Below are 25,986 nucleotides of genomic sequence, written 5' to 3' on the forward strand. Positions count from 1 at the left end.
TCTGGGCTCAAATATGGATTGCCGGACGCATGCGTGCCTAATTGGACGTTTGTCGGTTAAATTAGGGTAGGGGTTGGTTAGGATATTTGGGAAATATTAGTCACGTAAGATCCGACTTCTAACCGGACAAACAGTATTTATATCTTTTTGCATCGTAGCTTTAGGAGGTTTTAGTTTATTTTGGTTGTCGACGAAAAATATAGCAAGCCGGGTATCTCTCAGTAGCGAGTTATTTGTTACATTCTTGTCAAGTAGCTTTAATTATTGTTTTTGTGTTTCTGATGAGAAATTGGAGATGCCGTCTCTAATTTGTTGAAAATTTTACTCGTGGCGTCAATTCTTTAATTATACCGTACGCGTGCAGGGGAGAGAGAGAGAGAGAGTTGCTTGGCCCATGAGGCCCATATACATTATTATGTATAGCAACAGAAGAATAGAGATTGCAAATTTTTATAGGTAGCTTACCAAATAACATCAACATTTTTCTCAAAAAAACAGAAGAATGGAGATTCCTCAAAAAAAAATAGAGAAGGTTGACTGATTCCAGATAACATCAACATTTTTCTCAAAAAAAGATAACATCAACATTTGTGTCTCAAAAAAAAAAAGGATAACATCAACATTTCGTGTATCATGTTCTACTCCTACAACGGTAGCCAGTAGGAGTATTGTATGAAAGTCATACCTATGATTTTGTTTTTTGGGTGTTATTGCTGGTATGTTTAGGAAAATAAGTGTCTATTTTTTATATAGCTTTAGCTAAGCTTTGTACAAACAAAGAACTGTCATAAGTGCTTTAACAAATTCCCTTTCCTTTTATTGTGCAGTGCCTTTATGAAAGCACTAGTTTCTTCAATTCTATTGTAACCGCCAAATGATGTGGTGAAGTTTTGAAGTGTTTTATGTTTGTTCAACGGGTAAGATCAAATCTTTCTTCGCGAAGACACTAGACAGGCGTTCAGTCTATCCCTAGATGAGTGGTGAGTGAAAGGGGCACCCAACCCTCAGTAAGTGACATGAACACTGCAACACTGCAACACTGCAACCCAACCATCGGTGTTGGTTTTACAGAGACGAGTACACAAAAGAGAAACTAACTAATGCACGCAGCGGCTACATACATGCTACGACAGCCTACGGCAGGGCATGCCGCCTACATTTCTTCGATTTCTTCTTATTTTTCTGCTTGTGCACCTCTATGTTTTCTGGGGTCAACAGGCCTCTGGCCTCGGGCGCATCTTCCTCGGCTGCTCCTGTCCCCGGTTCGCTGTCGGAACATCCGTCAGTCTGCAGTTGGACAACCTCTGCAGCAGCTGTGTTCCTTCTCTCTTCTTCCATGGACGCTTTTTCAGAACGCAGAACGCTGATGATCTTCTTCAGCTTCTTCCCGCCATCCTTCCAGGTCAAATAGAGGTCCTTGGCAGTCACACATGCTCTCTTCTCCGCCCTACGAGTGCGGCGGCAAACAGCTCAGATGGGAAGAATAACAAACAATTTGCAGAAAATAGTGCCAAGTTGTGGGGTTTGTTGTATCAACTGGAATAATTATTGCGTTTATCTATGAACTGCCGATATTCTAATACATGTGCATACCTATCATCAGGTTGTTTTTCAAAGTCGTTGCAGACTTGCCTGACCTCCAGTAACAAATCCACATCTATCTTCGTTGGGGGTCCTCTTTGCGTCAGCCAGGAAAGGACACTCTTAAGGAATACAACAATAGCCCTTGCATCTTTCTGCACATATAAATTAGTTGCTTAATAAGTATAGAAAAACTGCTAGTGGTGAATTATCAGACCAAATGAAAGGAAAACCTAACACCTTATGTACTCACCTGGCCTTGCTTGTTGGCTTGAAACGCCTCAAACTTCTCCCAAAATTCAGCATCCCCGATTTTGTTACCACCACGGTCCCTTTCACGTGGCAGCAGACCTTTCCTCTGTATCTTTCCAAGAAAGTTATTCTCTATACTTTCATCACGAAAAAGCGAATTTGCCGTCCGAGCAACTTGATTAACCATGCAGTCCCAACTGCTAATTATGATAGCATTCAAGCCTCGACACGTCGCCTGGGCTCTGGGCGAACCTGCGACTAGCATGCGTTCTCCAATTACTTCAAGCGCATCAGCAAACAGCCTTCTGAATTTTCCAAGTTTCCGAGACCTTATTTGCAAAGCACCTAGAATCTTCTGCGAGAATTCGAAAGGCAAATCCTCCAAAACTTTGTGCATCTCAAGGAAACGGGTGGCCTCGTAGCAATCCCCCACTTTAAGATTTAAAGGCACAAGATAAAGTGTGACAACTAATCTCAGAAGGACTGGAATGTGTGAAGTACTTGAAGTCTTCTGGACCCACTCTTGGATCATATATTTCTTTGTCAAGAGACTCCTGACCGACTCAAATATGAAACGCCCTGCTGATATTGACATTTTCTCCAGTTCTCGATCTGGCGTAGACATCAAACAACTCTGAAAGTAAAGGCTGCAGTTTTTGCGCTTTACCATCTTGACAAAAATAGATTCTGCGGAGAACATACAACCATGAAGTACAAAACATGATGAAGCAAAATAACCAAGACACTCTATGAGATCCACACAGCACACTGGGGATATGTAATCCGGTTCGGTTCGCCAGTTTGTGTTCAAGGTAAACTTGAAGGTGGACTCAAGAGCAAGCTTTAAGTTCAGGAGCAAGGAATATCTGCCATCAAGACCACTAGGGTGTTGACTTTCTATGTGCTCGAAAAAGTCGAAACGGCTGTGGTGAACAAATATATCCAAAGATTGAAAAAAATTTGCCCACTCAGATTCGCTGTCCAGGTACTGCATAAGTCTTGAAGTCAGCATGGCACCCCAAGGTACTACGTGTAGCAGAAGTATGGCCATTCTCCCAAGATGCCCATGTGTCAGTTTCTTATTTGACGGCCTGAGATGCGCATCAAGGGAATCAACAATCAGACCATATGCAGATGGCGAGTAAAGTAGACCAATGTTCGACTCATCAACTGAAGCTTCCTCCCACAACTGCTGTAGGAACTGGAGCCCTAAACTGAATAGTTTTCGTTTCGAGCACATGTAGAGACATTTGGTATAACATTTAGCTTTGAAGTACGCTTCGGCTATTTCTGACCAGCATTCAGTCATAGCAAAACAGTCACCAGCATCCTCAAGCCTTGAAGTGCTGCAATTTTGCATATACATCATTCCTATGGCAATGCAAGGAAACAATGTTTCATCAGATGGAGTTGGATGGAATGTGAAGTAATGACTATCCATATGAAAGATGAAATTTAGCATGAATTTCAACAGTACACTAAAGTAATGCAGGTGCGGCAACGAGACTTTTAGCCATGTCACTCCATCTTGAAACCATATGGAAGCTTCAGCCTTGATCATCTCGATCAGGCGAAGTGAAGTTTTAAAATTTGAAGATCTTTACTTCTTAGGTTACTCTCTTGGAGCAATTTGCCATTTTTCAATGTTAAGGAATGACGGAACTATAGAAGTACCGATACTACTCAAAAATTGTGGAGTCCGCAAACCTGCTCTTTTGTAGTCGTGTAACTTGATATAGCAACTGGCAGCTTTCTCGTGCATGCCAATAGATTCATAAATCTCTGCCGCTTTTTGCAATGAAGCCTGGCCCAGCTCCAAATTCTTAGGCATGACACTGTCTGCAGTTGATACAAGTCCGGCAGCTCTTGCCCACTTCTCTCTGTATGCATCATTAGCCTTTTCGAAACACATTGTAGCCATCTCAAAATGCCCCTCATTGAATAACTATAAGAAAAAAAATGTGCACTTGTGACATGGAATAGCAATTGCAGAAGAGAAGTACAGTAACACTGCAAGTAGGTATGTAAAAAGCAGGTATACATGCAAGTAGGTGTGCATAGATCAATTGTCAACTTGAAGTCCCAAAGATTTAATCATATTAAATATGAAAACTTCACTGACTAGGTAACATCATTAAATTGCATGCAAAAAACTAGTTTCCCAAAAAGCCTAAGCTGATGGGGAAATGATCTTTGAATTCAAGGCCTGTTGGCCCTAATACCATATTGAATTGCATGCGCCAACCAGTTCACCCAAACGCGTAAGCTTGACTGCGTGCAGTATATTTCAACAACGTAATGCATAGCGCAATAAACTAGATTTCCACACCAAAAAAGTGTATATCACTAACCTTGGTGCCCCGCCGCCTCCAATCATCAGTGCTGCTTCCTGTCTTCATTGCTTCAATGAAGGAAGAATCAAGTAATCTTACTTCTACAAGACACAACTTGTTCCAGAAGTCAAACATTGGCCTACAGTAATCATCTGCGGTTTCACATATCCACAATCTTTGCCTAGTTCGTGTGATGGCAACATAAAGTTGCTTCAGCTCTGAACAGAGAAGACAGTGCTTGTTTCTGTCGAATTCCGGATGAGAGATCTCCTCAGGTGAGGATAAAATATTTTTGTTTTTCATATAGCCATAGACAACTCTCCATTTGTTTCTTAAAGGCGATGAACTGAAAATATTGTACAACAGCACATCCTACAGATAAAAGAAGTGTTGAAACAACCCATTCTGCAGATAAAAGAATTTGCAAAATGAACACAAATGGAGTGAGCGGGTAGGCCCATACCTGGAATTCAAGACCTTTACATTCAACAATAGTCAAAACAAGGGCCTGTTTACCAACAAGATCAACAATTTGTTTTTTGGTAGCATCATCACGAACCAATATGACTTGCTCGGCACCAAACCCATGCGGGTTACCATCCTTACTTTTGCTTTCTCTAAATATATTTACAAGTCTAAACCCATGCGGGTTACCATCATTTTTATCGTTACCAGTCTCCAGCACTACAGGAGGTTCTCCATATACAAGTCCAGTCTCTGGATTAAGCTTGTCAACACTTGATGGGAAAAAGAAGTACAAAAGGTCAATGATACTTTGGGCCATACGAAGAATCCCGGAATGTGTGCGAAAATTTTGAGTAAGTTGAAACATATCAGAGAGATGGCATTGTTTTCCATGTTTATTTCCTTGATTACATGCTTCAGTTTCTGAGAGGAATGTGGTATAAAAAAGTGAGCGAATATCTTCAAATCTGAAATCAACCCCCCTTGCGATAGTCTGCGCAGTATCACCGGCAAAATGGAAGCCCTCCTCGAAATTCCTGCAGACATACTTAAGAAGTGCTATTTGTGTCATGGTTAGATCCTGCACCTCATCCACATAAACAAAATCCACCATGTCGCCATTGTAGCCCTCTGAAACTAGACTTTTGTGAAGGCTATTCACAAAATCAGACAAATCAAATTCTCTGGCAGTGCACTTCATGCTCTCATAATCAAGGAAAATATCATAAATCCTATCTCTCTTCTCACTGTTCAAGGATGAAAATCTTTTATCTGAGAGCATCACATAATCTGATCTTTCAAGTTTTCCTGTACTAGGCCTGCTTGCTTGATATCCGCCCTTTATATGAGAAATTATTTCAGTAAAGACAGTGGACGCATCAAGTTTCTTGGTCAGGTCTGCATTAAAATGAGGCCAGTACGAAGCAGCAAATTTCTCATAAGTAACTTCCTTCAGTTCAATCAAAGTTTGCAATGCATGGGATTTTGAATAGCCCCTCTCAGTGCTAGACCTCAGTTCACCATAGAAAATATCAAAAAATGATGTCTGGCGTGTTCCATCAAGCATCATCAAGAACTTGCGATATGTTATAGCCACTGTTTCAAATAGCCCGCTATAGCTCCGCTATAGCACGCTATAGCGTTTAAAAAAGGTCTTGCGCTAAGAGACTTTGGTCCAAACAAATGAACAAACATTTTAAATAGCGCGCTATAGCTCCGCTATAGCACGCTATAGCATTTGAAAGAGGTCTGGCGCTAAGATGCTTAGCGCGCTATTTAAAACTTTGGTTATAGCAAGGGGATAGTGCTCACAAGGTAGATCACAAAAATTGTCTGGAATTTCTGTAGATTGTTCCATATCATCAATGATGTCATGCATATCGGTGCTAGGCTGGTCAGGGGCATCACCAGAGACAAATCTGTAAAGGGTAATGTAACTTGAAATTAATATGAGAAGAACAGTGACAAAGAACCAGCTTGCAGTGTATAGTTCCAAAAAGATGCATTGCAAGTAGATAAAATACATTAAACCGTTTGAAAGAACATGGGAAAGGGGCATTTTTTTACAACAAGACAAAGGAGCATTTCAAGAGTGTGGTGAAAGAGCACATTTCTACTGGTACAAAAAAGAGCACATTTCTTTGCTCCACTTTCAAATGGATAAATGAAAATAATTTTCCGAACTAGAAACGCATGTAAAAACAGTCACATGGAGCTCCAGATCCAACGGATTTACCTTTTAAGTCTGCAAATTTGATTCTTTACAGCCGAACATAACTTTGGGCTTACAGTGATGAAGACTTGTTTTGCAAAACTTTCTTCCTTTATGTCATTCAGTGTGATAATATTTTTTTCACAAGCCCCAAGTAAACCAACTTCGTCCAAGTTAAGCCCCCGGGATGCAGTAAATGACATTTGCTCTATTTGAAGTAGTTTCATTGTCAAGACGGTGGTTTTCCCAGTTCCTGACCTCCCAAGTATGAAACTAGTCTGAGGGAATCGGATTATCACATCCTCTTCGTCAGTCAGTTCGAAGGGAATATCAATTTCAGACCCATCAGTAGCTGTCAGCAAATGTTTTGTCACTCCAGATGATAAAGAGTAGAATTTCATCAGCAAGAAGCTTTCACTAACTTTCAAATTCTCCAGAAGACATGATGTATCCATGCGATCATGATCTTCCTGGGCATCAACTGTGCAGTCCTTATAGCGAATAATATTATGCTCAACATCCCAAATCACAGGAACTTCCAGTTTCCTGTTATCCACAAAAAAAAAAATGGATGGGAGAAATAAGAAGAATATCAACATTTTGATCATCTGCAAGCATGAATATTTTTACTAGCAGTTCATTTGGAAGGACCAAAAGTTAGAACAAAAATAAAAAGATCTTGCACTACTACTTGGGTAAAACCAAGAAAGAATAAACAAAACATACCCATCTGTCTGCACTCTTCGGCAGTGATCCAGGTAATCATCTGTGTACATGGAAAACATGTTTTCGAGACGTTGAACAGTTCTTGCAACATGCTTGTGGGGTAGTAGGTCCCAAATTCTTATTATCTGGAAAACCCTTCTTTCTTTTTTCTCCATGTCAATATTCCAAATAAGATAAAAATCCCTGACTTTGTATACTTTTGCAAGTTGGAAAGTATCACATATATCAATGTTCTTAAATGTTGTCCTCCAACCACCACCAAGTTTAACAAGTTTCTGCAGTACTTCCCTCTTGAGCTGCGGTGATTTTAGTCCGATGATAAGATTTTCTAAATCCGTCGCTAAGAACAACCTGTCAAATTGGGGAAATACATAACACAGAACTTGAGTAGACATGCATTCAAGAAAAATCAAAAGATTTTTTTAATAAGTAGGTAATTCGCCAGATGGTATGTACTGTATATGAATTTAAGCCTAGCATTGTCATGTGGGGCCATCATTACTAACATAGCAGCAAGCCATGGGAGGAGGGGACATCTTCAGCTAAGACTTGCAGGTATGCCAAGTTACACAAATTCACTTTCTTCTCGAGTTAGTTTACTTGTTTCCAAAGACACAAGGTAGTTACTCTTTGTTAAGATAAGATTGGAATTAAGGCATCTTTGATTCATAGAAATTTAAGAACACAGGAACAGGAAGAATTTGAGTGTCATGCCTTGTTGATTCCAATAAGATAGAATCACAAGAAAATGATTCAAAGAATGTTTGATGCACCATAGGGATGGAAACCTTCCAATGAAATGTAGTGCAAAAGAAACCCTAGGGAAAATGCCTACATATAGTAATCCTAGTATCCTATAAATAAAAAACACACACATAGCAAAAAATTCAATATGAATACAATCCTCCAAAATTCCTATGAAAATCCTTTGAATCAAAGAGGCCCTGATTTTATTAGCTCCACCCCCATATAATGGAACTTGGCACCTCTGTTTTCAAGGCGTCCCTAAGGCGTCGCCTAGGCGACGCTTAGGCGTCAGGGCGCCCTGCGAGGGCAAGGCGTCCACCTCGCCTTAGGTGGGTGTCTAAGGCGTCCGAGGCGTCTGCCTAGGCGTCCGAGGCGTTGCCTTAGTCCATTTTGGACGCCTTAGCTTGCCAGGCAGGCAGGGGAGCTGTTTTAGGCGGGAAACTGGAATCATGTTGGCGCCAACAGGTAAGAGGGGAGAAAGAGAGAGAGAGAAACAGCCCCCAATCCACACACTCCTCCCCCTCCTTCTCTTCAGTGGCTCCTCTCCAGCAGATCTGGTTCCTCCTCCTCTCCAGCAGCTCCTCCCCCTCCTCTCCAACGGTTCCTCCTCTCCAGCAGCTCCTCCTCTTCCTCCTGTCCAGCAGCTCCTCCTCCTCTTCCTCCTGTCCAGCAGCTCCTCCTCATCCTCCTGTCCAGCAGCTCCTCCTCTGCAGTACAGCAACAACAAGCAAGAGCAACAGTAAGGTATACCTCCCTCTCCCTTCTCCCACACCCTCCTCTGCTCTCTTTCTTCTTTGCTGGACTGTTTTGTGCTAGCTGGTTGGTGGTTGCTCACTTGTCTCTTATAGTGGTTAGTGCCTTAGTGGCCAGGCATATGTTAGTGATTAGTTTAATGATAGTGGGGTTAGTGCCTTAGTGGATGCTCCTTGGTTGAATAAAATAATGCATGCTGTTGGCCTGTTGGGTGGATTAGAATAAAGGCTAGTTGAATACTGATGCATAATGTGTTGTGCTCAACAATGGATTAGTTTAATGACTAGTTGAATGCTGATTAGTTTAATGGCTAGTTGATTGTCGCTGTTTGCTACATCTGCATGAGTAGAGTAGTTTAGTTGCTGCCACAGCAGCCTTTTCATATGCCATGGCAGCCCTTTTATCAGTTATGCTAATATTCCTTTGTGTTTGGTTGTTTGCTGCAGGTAGTAGAAGTGTAGCACCATGGATGGAAATGCAGCAGCTGATGGGGGTGAGCCCACCTACGATCCAATGAAAGATCCAACAAGGAAGCCACAACGGTCAAATGATCCGGGATGGAACTATGGATATTGGTCTGAGCCTCCAAATCGGGATCTTGTTGTGTGCGCTCTTTGTGGCAAGATAACTTCTGGAGGGATCAAGAGGCATAAAGAGCATCTTGCGGGCGTCGGGGGAGATGCAATTGGTTGTCCTAAGGCCACCACACAATTGAGGAGAGAAATGGGAACATATTTGGAGCAAAATAGGAGGATCAAGGGAGTAGTAGATGTAGATGATGTTCAGGAGGTTGTGGAGGTGAGTTCAGTTGGAGCAAACATCGCCTCTAAAAGGCCAAGCTCAGGGACAGCAGCCAAACAGAATAAGAAAGCATTTATCACCAACATGCAAGGTAAAAAGAAGTCTGTTTCTGTTGTGTCTGCCGCCAATAGTTCCAAGCCAATTGTTGCCATGCTACGAAGAACACCCGAGGATCTTGTAGATGAAAGACGCTCTGGGTGTTCTCAAAGCACCATGGAGTCCAGCACAAAGACTCCAGAAGAGAGGTAGTATGTCAATATGCAGTGGGCATTGTTCTTTTACGAGTGTGGCATTCCATTCAACGCTGCAAGTAGTAGGCAGTTTGAGGTTGCAATTGAAGCCTCTTGTCAATATGGGTCAGGTTACAAGCCTCCTAGTGCACATGAGCTGAGAGAGAAATTGCTTAATGATTGTGTGAAGGAAACAGGACTTTTGAGGAGGCAACACGAGGCAGCATGGAAAAAATATGGATGCACACTCATGTCGGATGGCTGGTCGGATAAAAGAGGACGCCATTTGATTAACTTCCTTGTTAATAGTCCAGAGGGCACTTTCTTCTTGGAGTCGGTTGATGCCTCAAGTGTATGTCATGATGGTGATATGATAGCTGATTTGCTTGAGAAGAGAATTCTGGATGTTGGAAAAGAGAATGTGGTACAAGTTATCACCGATAATGGTGCTAATTACAAGAAAGCTGGCCACCTTCTAATGGAGAGGATGCCTACTCTATATTGGAGCCCGTGTGCATGTCATTGCTTGGACCTAATGTTGGAAGATATAGGAAAGTTGAAGGCATTTAAGAAGCCTATTGCAGGGGCTAGACGTGTCACAACTTTCATCTATAGACACGGAAGACTTCTTAGTCTAATGAGGAAGGCCACGGGTGGGGATCTTGTGAGACCAGCAGCCACTCATTTTGCCACAGCCATCCTCACACTTAGGAGTTTGGTCAAGAACAAGGCTGCATTAAGGAGTTTATTTACATCTGAAGAATGGGTTGGAAACAAGTTAGCAAAAACACAAGTTGGCTTGAATGTGCAAGAGATTATACTTTCAACGGAGTGGTGGAGCGCAATTGAGGACTGCCTTAGAGCTTCAACTCCACTTCTTAGAGTTCTTAGAGTAGCAGATGGTGATGAGAAGCCTGCCATGCCTGAGATTAAAGCACTTATGATTTATGCAAAGGAGAGGATCAATCTAGGTTTCCCTCAACAAAACAAGCAACCATTGCTCAAGAAGATCTTGGCCATTGTTGATAAGCGTTGGGAGAATCAAATGGATCATCCATTGTATGGGGCTGCTCTATTTTTGAACCCAGGAAAGTTCTTTCCTATTGTAAGCAGAAATGATGATGCCTTAGTTGGGGAGCTTAGGAGCTGCTTTAATGATGTGCTTGCAAAAATGGTACCGGATGCCAATGTTCGAAAAAAGATTGATCAACAATCTGTGCTCTATGAGCAACAGCGAGAAAGCTTTTCTAATCCATTGGCACTCGAGACCATGAGCACAAGAAACCCTCGTAAGTCATATTAAATGCATCATGTTAATTTCAGCATGTTAATTCCAGTTCCAGCAATGTAATTTCTGTACAAACTCTTAATATGTGTCAGTTTTTATCATTTTAGTTGATTGGTGGAGTTCATTTGGTGGTCGGGCCATTGACCTACAAAGGTTTGCAAAGCGCATTGTTAGTCTTTGTGCTTCATCATCTGGTTGTGAGAGGAATGGAGCACGTTTGAATTTGTAAGTCAACTAGTAAAGCAGTATTTGTGTTTGTTCAATGATGATTTCAGCAAGTTATTTACTTATTTCACTTGTTGTTTCTACTTTGTAGATCCATACAAAGAAAAGGAACAGATTACAATGGAAAAGGTTGAATGATCTTGTCTTTTTTTCATACAACCGGAAGAATATGCAACGGTTTCAAAAGAGGCGTGAGAAGGTGGGCGAGAATAGCTTTGAGGCTTTGGTCATTGAGGATTTTGATTGGGGCAATGAGTGGGTGGACCCATCACTATCACAACCTCAAGGTGCTCGAGGTTGTCCTGAAGACAATCAAGACATTACATGGGAGGATGTTGATGTGGCTATTGGTGCATCTTCAAACCTTCGAGGCCGCAATCTACATAGGACAGCAACTACACTTCATAGGGGCCAGACAAATGTCCGTCTGCACTACGCACGCAAGAGACCTACTACAACACGACCTATAATTCCTGAAGAAGATGAGGTAGAGGAGGACTTGGAGCAAGAGCAACACTCAAGTATGCCCAATGTGGAGGGGGAGGATTCAGACTACGTTGAGGATGATGATGATGTGAGCAATGACGATCAAGAGCCAACTAATGTTGACCAAGATGGTGAAGACAACACCAATGCCAATGAGTTTGATGATGATGACTTTTGATTGAGACTTTGAGAGTGGAGAGACATGAGAGAGCTGAGCTGGCCACCTTTATCCCTTTTGCTATGCTGGAATTATCTATTATTCTGTTTGTCTTATGTGGAATTATCTATTATTCTGTTTGTCTTATGTGGACCATTGCAGATTGCAGTTGCACTCATACTTGCTATCTTTCTTTCCACTTTTGTTTGCTCCCTCACTTTTATTTCTATTTTTTGTGGAATGTGCACTGGTAAGTGATACATTATTCTAACATATTTGTTCATGACTTCATGTTGATGCAGAATTCTGTTGGGGAGAAAAGCAAGTGCAAAGAGGATGGGGGCTCTACAACAATCAGTTGCAAGGTGTGTATGGCTGTATGCCTAGTTGCTTAATGCCTACCAAATTCTACTTAATTCTGTTGCTTACAAGTCTCTAAGGCGTCGCCTCGCCTTATGCCTCAGCGCTTAGGCAGTGAGGCGCCCCCCAGCGCCTCGCCTCGCCTTACCGCCTTAAAAACATAGCTTGGCACATGATATTTGGCTCTCTTTTTTATATATGGAAAAGGCATTTCATCTCAGCTTTATGTTGATACAACTTAAACAAGAAATGACCAAGAAAAGGAATTTAATCCCCACCATGGCCTAGGCATTTTACAACCTTAAACTGCCTCGACCACACATGACAACGTCATCAAGGCCGCGCTCCCTTCGATTTTTACAATGCCTTGACCACACATCACCCATGATTACCCTATCCCTTAGATCATGACAAGGGTACAAAATAAAATAAGGAACTTCCATAACAGAAACAATGTTCAACTGACAACGACACCCACAGAATCTGGTTTTGTGCTTACGTGGCACCACACAATCTGGTTTTGTGCTGACCTATGTTTTTAAGGCGGTAAGGCGAGGCGACGCACTGGGGGGGCGCCTCACTGCCTAAGCGCTGAGGCATAAGGCGAGGCGGCGCCTTAGAGACTTGTAAGCAACAGAATTAAGTAGAATTTGGTAGGCATTAAGCAACTAGGCATACAGCCATACACACCTTGCAACTGATTGTTGTAGAGCCCCCATCCTCTTTGCACTTGCTTTTCTCCCCAACAGAATTCTGCATCAACATGAAGTCATGAACAAATATGTTAGAATAATGTATCACTTACCAGTGCACATTCCACAAAAAATAGAAATAAAAGTGAGGGAGCAAACAAAAATGGAAAGAAAGATAGCAAGTATGAGTGCAACTGCAATCTGCAATGGTCCACATAAGACAAACAGAATAATAGATAATTCCACATAAGACAAACAGAATAATAGATAATTCCAGCATAGCAAAAGGGATAAAGGTGGCCAGCTCAGCTCTCTCATGTCTCTCCACTCTCAAAGTCTCAATCAAAAGTCATCATCATCAAACTCATTGGCATTGGTGTTGTCTTCACCATCTTGGTCAACATTAGTTGGCTCTTGATCGTCATTGCTCACATCATCATCATCCTCAACGTAGTCTGAATCCTCCCCCTCCGCATTGGGCATACTTGAGTGTTGCTCTTGCTCCAAGTCCTCCTCTACCTCATCTTCTTCAGGAATTATAGGTCGTGTTGTAGTAGGTCTCTTGCGTGCGTAGTGCAGACGGACATTTGTCTGGCCCCTACGAAGTGTAGTTGCTGTCCTATGTAGATTGCGGCCTCGAAGGTTTGAAGATGCACCAATAGCCACATCAACATCCTCCCATGTAATGTCTTGATTGTCTTCAGGACAACCTCGAGCACCTTGAGGTTGTGATAGTGATGGGTCCACCCACTCATTGCCCCAATCAAAATCCTCAATGACCAAAGCCTCAAAGCTATTCTCGCCCACCTTCTCACGCCTCTTTTGAAACCGTTGCATATTCTTCCGGTTGTATGAAACAAAGACAAGATCATTCAAATTTTTCCATTGTAATCTGTTCCTTTTCTTTGTATGGATCTACAAAGTAGAAACAACAAGTGAAATAAGTAAATAACTTGCTGAAATCATCATTGAACAAACACAAATACTGCTTTACTAGTTGACTTACAAATTCAAACGTGCTCCAATTCCTCTCACAACCAGATGATGAAGCACAAATACTAACAATGCGCTTTGCAAACCTTTGTAGGTCAATGGCCCGACCACCAAATGAACTCCACCAATCAACTAAAATGATAAAAACTGACACATATTAAGAGTTTGTACAGAAATTACATTGCTGGAACTGGAATTAACATGCTGAAATTAACATGATGCATTTAATATGACTTACGAGGGTTTCTTGTGCTCATGGTCTCGAGTGCCAATGGATTAGAAAAGCTTTCTCGCTGTTGCTCATAGAGCACAGATTGTTGATCAATCTTTTTTCGAACATTGGCATCCGGTACCATTTTTGCAAGCACATCATTAAAGCAGCTCCTAAGCTCCCCAACTAAGGCATCATCATTTCTGCTTACAATAGGAAAGAACTTTCCTGGGTTCAAAAATAGAGCAGCCCCATACAATGGATGATCCATTTGATTCTCCCAACGCTTATCAACAATGGCCAAGATCTTCTTGAGCAATGGTTGCTTGTTTTGTTGAGGGAAACCTAGATTGATCCTCTCCTTTGCATAAATCATAAGTGCTTTAATCTCTGGCATGGCAGGCTTCTCATCACCATCTGCTACTCTAAGAACTCTAAGAAGTGGAGTTGAAGCTCTAAGGCAGTCCTCAATTGCGCTCCACCACTCCGTTGAAAGTATAATCTCTTGCACGTTCAAGCCAACTTGTGTTTTTGCTAACTTGTTTCCAACCCATTCTTCAGATGTGAATAAACTCCTTAATGCAGCCTTGTTCTTGACCAAACTCCTAAGTGTGAGGATGGCTGTGGCAAAATGAGTGGCTGCTGGTCTCACAAGATCCCCACCCGTGGCCTTCCTCATTAGACTAAGAAGTCTTCCATGTCTATAGATGAAAGTTGTGACACGTCTAGCCCCTGCAATAGGCTTCTTAAATGCCTTCAACTTTCCTATATCTTCCAACATTAGGTCCAAGCAATGACATGCACACGGGCTCTAATATAGAGTAGGCATCCTCTCCATTAGAAGGTGGCCAGCTTTCTTGTAATTAGCACCATTATCGGTGATAACTTGTACCACATTCTCTTTTCCAACATCCAGAATTCTCTTCTCAAGCAAATCAGCTATCATATCACCATCATGACATACACTTGAGGCATCAACCGACTCCAAGAAGAAAGTGCCCTCTGGACTATTAACAAGGAAGTTAATCAAATGGCGTCCTCTTTTATCCGACCAGCCATCCGACATGAGTGTGCATCCATATTTTTTCCATGCTGCCTCGTGTTGCCTCCTCAAAAGTCCTGTTTCCTTCACACAATCATTAAGCAATTTCTCTCTCAGCTCATGTGCACTAGGAGGCTTGTAACCTGACCCATATTGACAAGAGGCTTCAATTGCAACCTCAAACTGCCTACTACTTGCAGCGTTGAATGGAATGCCACACTCGTAAAAGAACAATGCCCACTGCATATTGACATACTACCTCTCTTCTGGAGTCTTTGTGCTGGACTCCATGGTGCTTTGAGAACACCCAGAGCGTCTTTCATCTACAAGATCCTCGGGTGTTCTTCGTAGCATGGCAACAATTGGCTTGGAACTATTGGCGGCAGACACAACAGAAACAGACTTCTTTTTACCTTGCATGTTGGTGATAAATGCTTTCTTATTCTGTTTGGCTGCTGTCACTGAGCTTGGCCTTTTAGAGGCGATGTTTGCTCCAACTGAACTCACCTCCACAACCTCCTGAACATCATCTACATCTACTACTCCCTTGATCCTCCTATTTTGCTCCAAATATGTTCCCATTTCTCTCCTCAATTGTGTGGTGGCCTTAGGACAACCAATTGCATCTCCCCCGACGCCCGCAAGATGCTCTTTATGCCTCTTGATCCCTCCAGAAGTTATCTTGCCACAAAGAGCGCACACAACAAGATCCCGATTTGGAGGCTCAGACCAATATCCATAGTTCCATCCCGGATCATTTGACCGTTGTGGCTTCCTTGTTGGATCTTTCATTGGATCGTAGGTGGGCTCACCCCCATCAGCTGCTGCATTTCCATCCATGGTGCTACACTTCTACTACCTGCAGCAAACAACCAAACACAAAGGAATATTAGCATAACTGATAAAAGGGCTGCCATGGCATATGAAAAGGCTGCTGTGGCAGCAACTAAACTACTCTACTCATGCAGATGTAGCAAACAGCGACAATCAACTAGCCATTAAACTAATCAGCATTCAACTAGTCATTAAACTAATCCATTGTTGAGCACAACACATCATGCATCAGTATTCAACTAGCCTTTATTCTAATCCACCCAACAGGCCAACAGCATGCATTATTTTATTCAACCAAGGAGCATCCACTAAGGCACTAACCCCACTATCATTAAACTAATCACTAACATATGCCTGGCCACTAAGGCACTAACCACTATAAGAGACAAGTGAGCAACCACCAACCAGCTAGCACAAAACAGTCCAGCAAAGAAGAAAGAGAGCAGAGGAGGGTGTGGGAGAAGGGAGAGGGAGGTATACCTTACTGTTGCTCTTGCTTGTTGTTGCTGTACTGCAGAGGAGGAGCTGCTGGACAGGAGGATGAGGAGGAGCTGCTGGACATGAGGAAGAGGAGGAGGAGCTGCTGGACAGGAGGAAGAGGAGGAGCTGCTGGACAGGAGGAACCGTTGGAGAGGAGGGGGAGGAGCTGCTGGAGAGGAGGAGGAACCAGATCTGCTGGAGAGGAGCCACTGAAGAGAAGGAGGGGGAGGAGTGTGTGGATTGGGGGCTGTTTCTCTCTCTCTCTTTCTCCCCTCTTACCTGTTGGCGCCAACATGATTCCAGTTTCCCGCCTAAAACAGCTCCCCTGCCTGCCTGGCAAGCTAAGGCGTCCAAAATGGACTAAGGCAACGCCTCGGACGCCTAGGCAGACGCCTCGGACGCCTTATAGCTTAAGGCGGACGCCTTAGACACCCACCTAAGGCGAGGTGGACGCCTTGCCCTCGCAGGGCGCCCTGACGCCTAAGCGTCGCCTAGGCGACGCCTTAGGGACGCCTTGAAAACAGAGGTGCTGACGCAGGGCCAAACTATCTGGTGCTTGGGCGCCACGGTCAGGTCTGTCACTCACTCCAGCCAGGTCAACATGCCATGGCAAAAGCTGTTGATGTGACATATTACTTGGCTAAAACCACTTATCTAGGGACAAAAACTGCAGCAAACATAGTTGAAGGGACTGGAAGTAGAATCTGGCAACAGTTGAAGAACTACAAGTACGCTTTATTCATGTATACAAAATCATAATAGTGTGACATAGCATGTTATGGTGTAACTGTAAAGGAACCACATGATTGACAAAGCATGCTGCAAAATCTTGAGCACAAACCTCTCAATACCCAATTACAGAATAAACATCCTAGGAAATTAAAATAAACCATATACATGATCCCGGAAAGTATGAGACATATGTAGGTAGTTCATGACCACACACGAAAAGTACAAACTCCACAACGTATCAATTCAACACTGAAGTCACTCCCTAAAAAAGTCAACACTAAAGTCCCTGACAATAAACGTCAACTCACCAGATATATAAACATCATATATGTAATTTGAATTTCAGGAAATTAAGTGCAGTGCACATAAATAACAGAACCAATAAAATGAACTTGTGAAAACATGGTTTAAGTTAAACTCACTAAGGATCACTTTTGTGCTTACCTTCCATCTAGTATTGCTGAAAATTGCTGAATCAGCATTGAGAAGATCGTCAAGTTCATCAAGTTCTTGCTTTACGTGCAATATCAATTTGCACATGGTTGCGTCATTATTGGCATTAATAATGCAGTTACGGCTTCTCGCATCATGAACAAGGTTTTTCCAGACAGTCCCACTTTTATATAATGTAGAAGCATTCCCAACAATCCAAAGGCAGTGCCTACATCAAATAAAGCAACCACCTGATTTATATATACAAGTAATACATACAATAAACAATAACAAACCAAAGAATTGGTGTGCACCTTGCTCTAGTAAGAGCAACATTTGTTCTTTGGTTATCAGCAAGAAATCCAAGACCTCCTCTCTCATTGGACCTGACAGTTGATAGTATGATTATATCGTCCTCTTCGCCTTGGAAACCATCAATGGACTTGACCCTCACATGAAATCCATCACATGTATCGTATTTTTCACCGAGTCTATCTTTAATTACACCAACTTGACAGCTATATGGAGAGACCACACCGACACTGAGCCCTTGGCCTGACCCTTTCCAGGCTACACAAAAGAATAAGCTGGTATGTTACTGATCTTTAGGAATCAATCTTTTTGCTAAACTAGTGAGGAAATTTCTAAATCAAGCTTAAATTGGTTCTGTATATAAGCCAACAATTGACCTGACACTATCTACTTCCACTATCTAAGTCCATGTCTATCAGCCACTTAATTTCATACAGAATATCAGATTATGAAGTAGCAGAGTGCTCAAGGCAGGATGATACAGTTAAAGGAAGGATAGGTTCAGCATAGACATACATTTGAAGATGTTTTCGATAAGATACAAAACAACAGCAACTTCAGCCATGTTTCTCCAACTGTTTTCAGTGCCATCTTTGTCTTCCCTTCCATCAGTGACACTTATAAAAGTGTAGCTGCCAAAAGGGAGGCTTGTGTAATCCTTATTATAGGAAGGAGACAAGACATTTGGACCATCTAAAATCTTCCTCTCATAAAACTGAGCAATTGGAAATGAGCTGATACAAGTATCCATTCGGTATTGTATATTCAGCAAATGCTTTTCGAAATTCAGCATAACCAATCTCTGAAAAAGACTTGTTCCGAATCCAGCTTCCTTGCATAACTAGAGGTAAACAATGAAATACAGAATTAATAGTATAAAAACATATCAACAGAAACAGAGTTAAAGTTAAGACGTAGCCTTCACAAATTCAAATGAAAAAATAGTATAAGCATTTTAGCACGGAAGCTTATGTTGCGATTACAGGCACCAGTGACTAAGAAAGAAAATTATATGACACAGAAAGGGTAAGACAAAACCTTACCTGGCTTTTAACCATTTTGCATTCAGCTGGCAGTCATCTCCTAGCAAAACAACATGTTTCAACTGATGCAGACGTAGTGGGATCACCAATTCACATTCTCGCACTTGTGCAGCCTCATCGACAATTAACACATCAAGGGGTTCAATCTCCATATGATGCAATCGGTAAGAACTAGAGGTAGTACAGAAAAGAAGCACAGCATTACGCATACAGTAGCACTGGACCCAGTTTTTGCCTACTCCAATAGGTAAATTAAGCGAGTGTTGAAGATCCTTCAGCAATTTAAGGCATGTGGGCCTTATTCCATCCAGTTCCTTCTCAGTAAAAGATATAGGCTGCACACAAACTGAGTTGTCGCTTGAGAGACAACTTTTTAAGCTCTTGCCGGTTAAATCAACACCACACAGAAGGGCGTCAAATTTTTCTAGCATATTGAACAATGTGGATATATTGCTGATATTATCACGGGAAAAGCACCTTCCAGGGAGGCGAATCAACAATTTATTTATACAACTTCTAAGAGCTATTGCTGTCACACGAATTGCTCCTTTAGGAAGTCCAGATTGCACACAGGATCACTACTTCCATCATCCTGAAGAAGCCTATCATACTGAGAACCACAGTCTTCAAAAGAAGATATCATTGAAGCTAGTTTGCAGCTCCATCCAGACGACGATGAAAAGCACTCAACAAGTTCACTCACACGAAAATCCAAGAAAACTTCCTGAAGATCTCCAGTTATGTCCATTTTGTACTTGTTCCCAAATAGCAAGACATCTCCAAGGGAAAAGGGTAAATGATTTTCGTCAACGTTTGTGTTGAATTCCTTCAAGTTTTGAAGGAAACATGTGCAAACCCCAATTACAGCAACATTTGCGGGAGCACATGTTAGAGTTCTGCATTTCATAGAAGCCAAAGCCTGCAGCAAAGCACTAACAGTGTGGGTCTTTCCAGTACCCGGTGGACCCTGTATAAGCTTCATGAGGTTCATATGCCTACATCTTACAGCTGAGATGACAGATTCAATAGCATCCATTTGCGATCTATTAAGATTCATCGGTAACAGTTGCTCTGTGAAACAAGCCAAATGTTCCCCATCATGTTTAGCACAGATATGACAGACATAACCACCCTAGAAAACAGCCAACAAAGAAGAACTCACAAAAGTTAGATATCATGGTAAAAATATAGTAAGTAAAACTAGAAGGCAAGTGTGCATGTCCTATTACCGAATTTGTGGGGGCTAAGAGAGACTCGATCACTGTGAAATTGTTATTCATGTGCTTGTCAAAGCTCAGTGCTTTCCATATCCACAAATTTGTTATGATATTACCGAGAAATATTGCATACGCGAGTTTCTGTAAGTCTTCTTCCAAACCAATATCTTTTGCGACCTTAATTTGGAAACGCTTCTGGCACTCATCATCATCATCATCCATACAAACATCAGTAACCATTGCCAAGTAATATGTCACGCCATAGCGGTTGAAGTCCCCCGCACCTTCAGGTTTCATGCTAGACAAAATAAATACGTCACCATTCCTTACGGTATGAGCCTCCGTAGAATAAGCAGCCCCATAATCCCAAAAGTCCACATATATATAGTACACTTCCGGTTTCTCCGTTACCTCCATAGAGAGTATATTCGAAGAGGGTCCTTCCATGATGAGTTCAAGGCATGAGCACAGATGTGACCTTGTCTCTTCAATCAAAGGTGCGCGATACGATTTGAGATAGTGATCAAGTGACGTGAAGCTGCAAGGAATAGCCTCAACCTACATAAAAATAGTAAATGGCAATGTGATTAAAGATAGCAAAAATCTAGAATGTGGCAGCATGAACACACGAATGGTATGCGGCAGTGGCGGTGCCAGGAATTCATTCATGTGTAGTCAATTCAAACTTGTGTAGTCATATATATGTATTTATGATTTTTTCTACATGATATATACTCATTGTATGATGTTCTTACCAAAAAGCTGTGTAGTCATTTGACTGCACAGCTCATGCATGGCTTCGCCACTGGTATGCGGGTATGCTACCAGATCAACTATGTGGTCAAATTTCATCTTCTACGAGACCAAGCAAGCAAATACAGTGCTGAGGCTCTTGGCAATCATGACATGTTTCTAGCAACTTCAGAATAAATTAATACAACTAAATGACATCATAATATTAATTACAGAGCTAACATCCCCTGACAGTCTTGTAGAACTTGGTATCTCATATATAGTGAGGTATCTACAGTATTCCGAAATGCCGCTATATCATTGGAAAGAAAATTTGGTGTATCATTTGTGTCAGCATATCTATCTGTGGTTTTAACTTTCAGTGAGATTTCGATGAAATTCACTGAATTTCATTGAGTTCAGCAGTCAGTGAAATATTCAGTTTCGGCCAAAAAAATTCAGCAATTTCAGTACTACACATGAATTCAAATTATTTTCATAAATAATTTCAAAAAACTCAAATATTTAACTGACTTCAAGTGAACATTTCAGCCATTTGGCCGAAACACAAACCGAAATCACTAAATTTGGGTGATTTCAGTTGGTGCTGAAATTTTTCTGAAACTGAAAGTGAAAACCTTTTCCATCATTAGTATTCCAATCATATATGGTACAGTACACTAGCTGGCTCGGATGAATCACAAGCACACATACTTCCCATTCCAAACCCTAGCAAAATCTTGGCCACACCCAGGACCCAGCGGTCCAGATGACCTAACTCGGACCGCCCAACAAGAAGTGAAACAACGATTCACTACAAGCGATCCATCAATCGATCATCATGGAAACCTACACATGGCCGCTGGACGCAGCTCGCATGCATAAAGAAGACAGAAAAAACAACGGAAAAAGGATGCTCAGGTTGGGGGACAGATTGAGCACCTGCCCTCGGTAGAGGTCGTCGTTGATGATGTCCTGGATTGACCAGGAGAGCACGATGTCGCCCAAATCCATCTCCCCCACGTCGTCGCGCGCGCCCGGCATCATCGCGCCGGGGGCCCGCTCACGCACCTTGGCCTTTCCCCTCACGCACGAGCAGCGGAGCAGGCGAGCGGCAGCCGCGATGAAAGGGATCTCGAGGGTGAGCAGCGCGGCATGGCGCTGGAGCCCCGCTCACGCGCTTCAGGAGGTCGAGCAGCCGGAGCAAGCAAGCGGCGGTGGCGAGGAAGGGGGGCTTTGAGGGCGAGGAGCAGGAGGTTGCAAGCCTTCGACTCGAAGCGTCCGCCGGTGTGCTTGTGAATTGTGATCGAGCAAAGATAATAGCACAGCCGGCTGCTGGCTATATAGCAATGCCACGTCATCATAAAGCCTTCTCTCATATATCTCATATAGTAGTCTGGCGTTTTGGCTGGCTATTAGCATGGCTCCATTTAATTTGAAGTATTTATTGTGTACAGGTGCATATGATTTGCTGTGATCTACAGTAAACAACATCTTTGTGGCCATTTCAAAGAGCATACATATACATGCCATCCATGCAACCAGGAAATAGGAAGACTCACTGGCATTTAGGCAACAAACATATGTCATACAACATCATAGTACTCCAAACATGTCACACAGCATCATACTGCTCCATAGCATCATGAGTAATTACTTAAGATTACATAGGTCTTTAAGAAAGCATTCAGCAAACATAATAGATAACATCTCCGGCAAACAAGCCGTTCACGACCACAAGCAACAATCATAGTTTTGATCTGAACGATGACAAAAGTCACAAAGCATGGAGGGTACTTCGCTGGAAAGGAGCAACCACTCATTTGCATCAATAACCTTCAACCACTGTATGGAAAAGAAACCGGGTCAAGCTTAAAAATTTAGCCAATGCAAACTTACAGCATGTGACATCAAGAAGTAACACTGAGTAGTAATGCTGAAGAAAATCACTTCTATAAATCCTGTATAGCTACACAGGTTCAGTAAAAACAAATACTGTAACAATAGGAAGAGGAACATGACCAATTTAAGTACATGACCAATTTTAATTAAGACAACGGACAGTAGGAAATACCTTATACCATTTTGCCAAATAGCTTCTCCCTTAAACACTTCAATGCCAACACATGCTCAGATCTCACATCTTCAGGCATCCCGGTTGTGTCTTGCATCATCAATGAGCGATATGTTTCTAGCATGACCGACTCTTTGTGATCTTTTGCCGCAAGGTGAGCAAGCCTCCGTGCTTCAAGATTCTTAGCAGAAACACGCCTCTGGGTCTCTAACATCTCTTTGCGGCCTTCATTTGCTGCATTCTGGGCATCTACAAACTTTTGAAGCCCATCTTCAAGATCTATTATACAAACTTCATCCTTTCTTTTTCGTTTCTGCTTCTCCTTAGCTTGCTTGCCACCCGGTGGACGTTCATCTTCATCATCATCATCATCTATAGTGGAATGCTTCCCTACTTCATCATCAACACTAAACTTCCTCTTGTCCGGCTCCAGATCTTCTAGGCGTTCCAAATATGCGTCCCATTTTGGTTCCTTTTTAAGAATCTCCCAGCAATGCTCAAACATAAACGGACCGTCTTTTTTGTGATCTTCCTCATAAGTTTGCATTGCCCTCTTCTTTAAATCTGCATCAGATTCACCACTAGCATACAAAGCACTAGCCTCCTTATAACTCGCACAAAACCATGCAACCCTTTTCTTAATTCGCCCAAAGCGATCTTTCACTTGCTTGACTAGTCGTTCCCTGTTTTTTGGGATGGTACTGTTGTAGACAGCAGTAACATCTTTCCAATATTGTTCATTCTTCTTGTAGTTTGATTGGATTGGGTCATTGGAATTATTCAACCAAGCACTAACCTACAATATTATCAGAAGGGGTTAATTGAATTTGCTAGTAATGAAACACATGGAGCAAGCATGCATGCAAAAAGAGACATACCAATCGAAGATCATCTTGTTTTGTCCATAGCAAGCGTTTTTCAGTCCTTCCACAATCACCACCATTTGTGTCATCGCCAGCATTGACTGGTTGCGGTGAACTCCCATTGTGAATAGGTTGTGTGGGGCCTGCCGTGTTCTGAAAGTAACTAAGGTAACCACCAGGTGGGTGAGAATCCACTCCCCTGCTCAACGACATAAAGAAACGAAAAGCGATCAGCACTGAACTACATGTAAGTATATACTCAAATTTGTAAAATCTGAATACAATACATTTGAGATGCATACTAGTTGATCACAGCAACTATTTAAAGGAAAAATAATCTGAATTGATCACAACAACTATTTAAAGGAAAAAATCTGAATTGATCACAGCAACTATTTAAGATTCAGCAAACTGAAAAGTTACACTACACTGCAATCCAAGATTCAGCAAACGAGAAGTCATGTGCTCCTGTACATCAAAGAAAGATCATCTAGCAGAATAAACTTTTCTTTTTCTATCATTACTAAGCTACTAAAAATGAACTCTAAAAATAGACAGTAGAGTAGTAGATAGATTTCTGATGTTGTATCATCTAACTAGCATATCATACAAGTGTGTCAGCGGCTCTAAGAAATGTCACCACGATTCAGAGTTGAGATAAGCAATGGAGAAAAATCATACCATACTTGTGGATCAGAGTAGTCCATATTGCTAGCCATGTACCAAGGTGATGTAGAGTCACCGATGCAGGCAGGCGGGGCGGACTTAGGCGCCGGCGAGACCAGCAGATGCGCTGGCTGCGGGACCAGCAGATGCGCCGGCGGCGGGACCAGCAGATGCGCTGGCGGCGGGGTGAGCAGAGGCGCTGGTGGAGGGGCTTCACGAGGTGCCGGCGCGCGCGTCCGTTTGGACTGCTGACCCATCTCCTTGATGTGCGCCGGCGACAATTCTAGGGTTCGGGAGAGGTGGTGATTTGGGGAAAATTTGGAAGGCTTGATTTGGCGCGAGGAAGCTATTTGGGGCGACAGCACGGGCTGATTTTCGCGCGCGAAGGGGGAAGGAGAAGCGCGGGAGGCGGGAGAGGCGCAGGGGATCGAGAGCGCCGGCTCTAGCGCTCGCCACGGGCTGCAAGTGAGCGCAAAGCTCTCGTATCTTGTGCCGCAGCCCGGCGCTTGACGAAGCACCCGTTCGCTTCTCTCTCCCTCTTTCTCTCCCCTCCAGATGTGATTTGGCTGACGTGGAAGGGCTTATAGCCAGCTGAGTCAGCCTTATTATACTTGCTCTCAATAGCGGCAGGGGGTGGTTAATGGCGACCTTTTTGCTTCTGCGGGAAGATCGAGGCGGAGGTTTGCTGCAGCCTTTTTGGTCTTGGGGCTTGGACCTTATTTCTACTCATTTCTTCGCCGGCCCAGGTTCGACTTGAACCACACACATGAGAGCAAAGGCAGGGGCCAACGTCGGCTGGGCAGAGGCAGCACCTGATCGCCTCCCCACCGTCGGATCCACTTAAAATTACACATACCATACACGGGTGTTTTGTTAGAATACCTCAGCCAATTTCCCTTAGATGCAGTTTTGAGCCGTTTGGATGTCTACCATGCATGGAAATCTTGGTCTGCACGAAATTTGAACCACCTCTAAGCTGGCTCTGGAGGAATGATGGAATCGACCGTTTCCAGAGAGTCTGACCCAAGTGATGCAATCCAGCGTACGTGTGTGGAGGCGGCTGCACGAGAGAGAAAACGTGGGAGACGCTGCATAATTTCGCGAAGCGACGCCGTAAACTCTCTCACCCTTCTCTCAGCGCTCACTCTCCACTCTCTCGCCGACGGCGATGTGCACAAAATTTGGACAATGAATAGCGGCAACGAGCATCAGAAGCATGATCTGGACGGCAAGCACCGACACTAGTGCAGAACCGGCCTTTAGTGTTGGTTCGTAACGGGCACTAAAGAGTGGGGACTAAAGCCCCCCCCCCCCTCTTATTACCGGTTTGTCATGAACCGGCGCTAAAGTGACACCACGTGGCATGAACCAGACCCGTATGCGCGTAGGACATTAGTACCGGTTGGTAACACCAACAGGTACTAAATGTTTGGGGTTTTTTTTGCTTTATTTTCCATTTCATTTTTTGTTTGCTGGTATTTCACGATACTACAATTTGTACATGTTATGCATATATATAAATAGATTTTCTCGTACATAGAACCGTAT

The 25,986-nt window shown here is 42.8% G+C and overlaps 1 protein-coding gene and 1 pseudogene across 1 annotated transcript; both read right to left on the reverse strand.

Moving 5' to 3' along the window:
* Window positions 1-1,080: 1,080 nt before the first annotated feature.
* On the reverse strand, window positions 1,081-21,882 carry LOC119338617 (annotated as a pseudogene).
* Window positions 21,883-22,423: 541 nt separating this feature from the next.
* Window positions 22,424-24,546, reverse strand: LOC119341406 (glutathione S-transferase T3-like). Its single transcript, XM_037613283.1, has 4 exons — window positions 24,454-24,546; window positions 23,788-23,971; window positions 22,910-23,705; window positions 22,424-22,680 (listed from the first exon to the last, which is right to left on the reverse strand). Exons 1-3 carry the CDS (start codon window positions 24,489-24,491, stop codon window positions 22,911-22,913), a joined length of 1,017 nt encoding a protein of 338 aa, XP_037469180.1. The 5' UTR covers window positions 24,492-24,546; the 3' UTR covers window positions 22,424-22,680; window position 22,910.
* Window positions 24,547-25,986: the final 1,440 nt, after the last annotated feature.

The sequence above is a fragment of the Triticum dicoccoides genome, chromosome 7B (genome assembly GCF_002162155.2).
Source record: "Triticum dicoccoides isolate Atlit2015 ecotype Zavitan chromosome 7B, WEW_v2.0, whole genome shotgun sequence".
NCBI lineage: Eukaryota > Viridiplantae > Streptophyta > Magnoliopsida > Poales > Poaceae > Triticum > Triticum dicoccoides.

Bases quoted from the DNA above. Each gene is read 5' to 3' on its own strand.
- LOC119341406 (XM_037613283.1), bottom strand. From the start codon at position 24,491: ATGGCTAGCAATATGGACTACTCTGATCCACAAGTATG. The intron at 23,972-24,453 runs GTATGATTTTTC...GTCGTTGAGCAG, and splicing joins TACTCTGATCCACAAGTATG to GGGAGTGGATTCTCACCCAC. The intron at 23,706-23,787 runs GTATGTCTCTTT...ATAATATTGTAG, and splicing joins AACAAGATGATCTTCGATTG to GTTAGTGCTTGGTTGAATAA.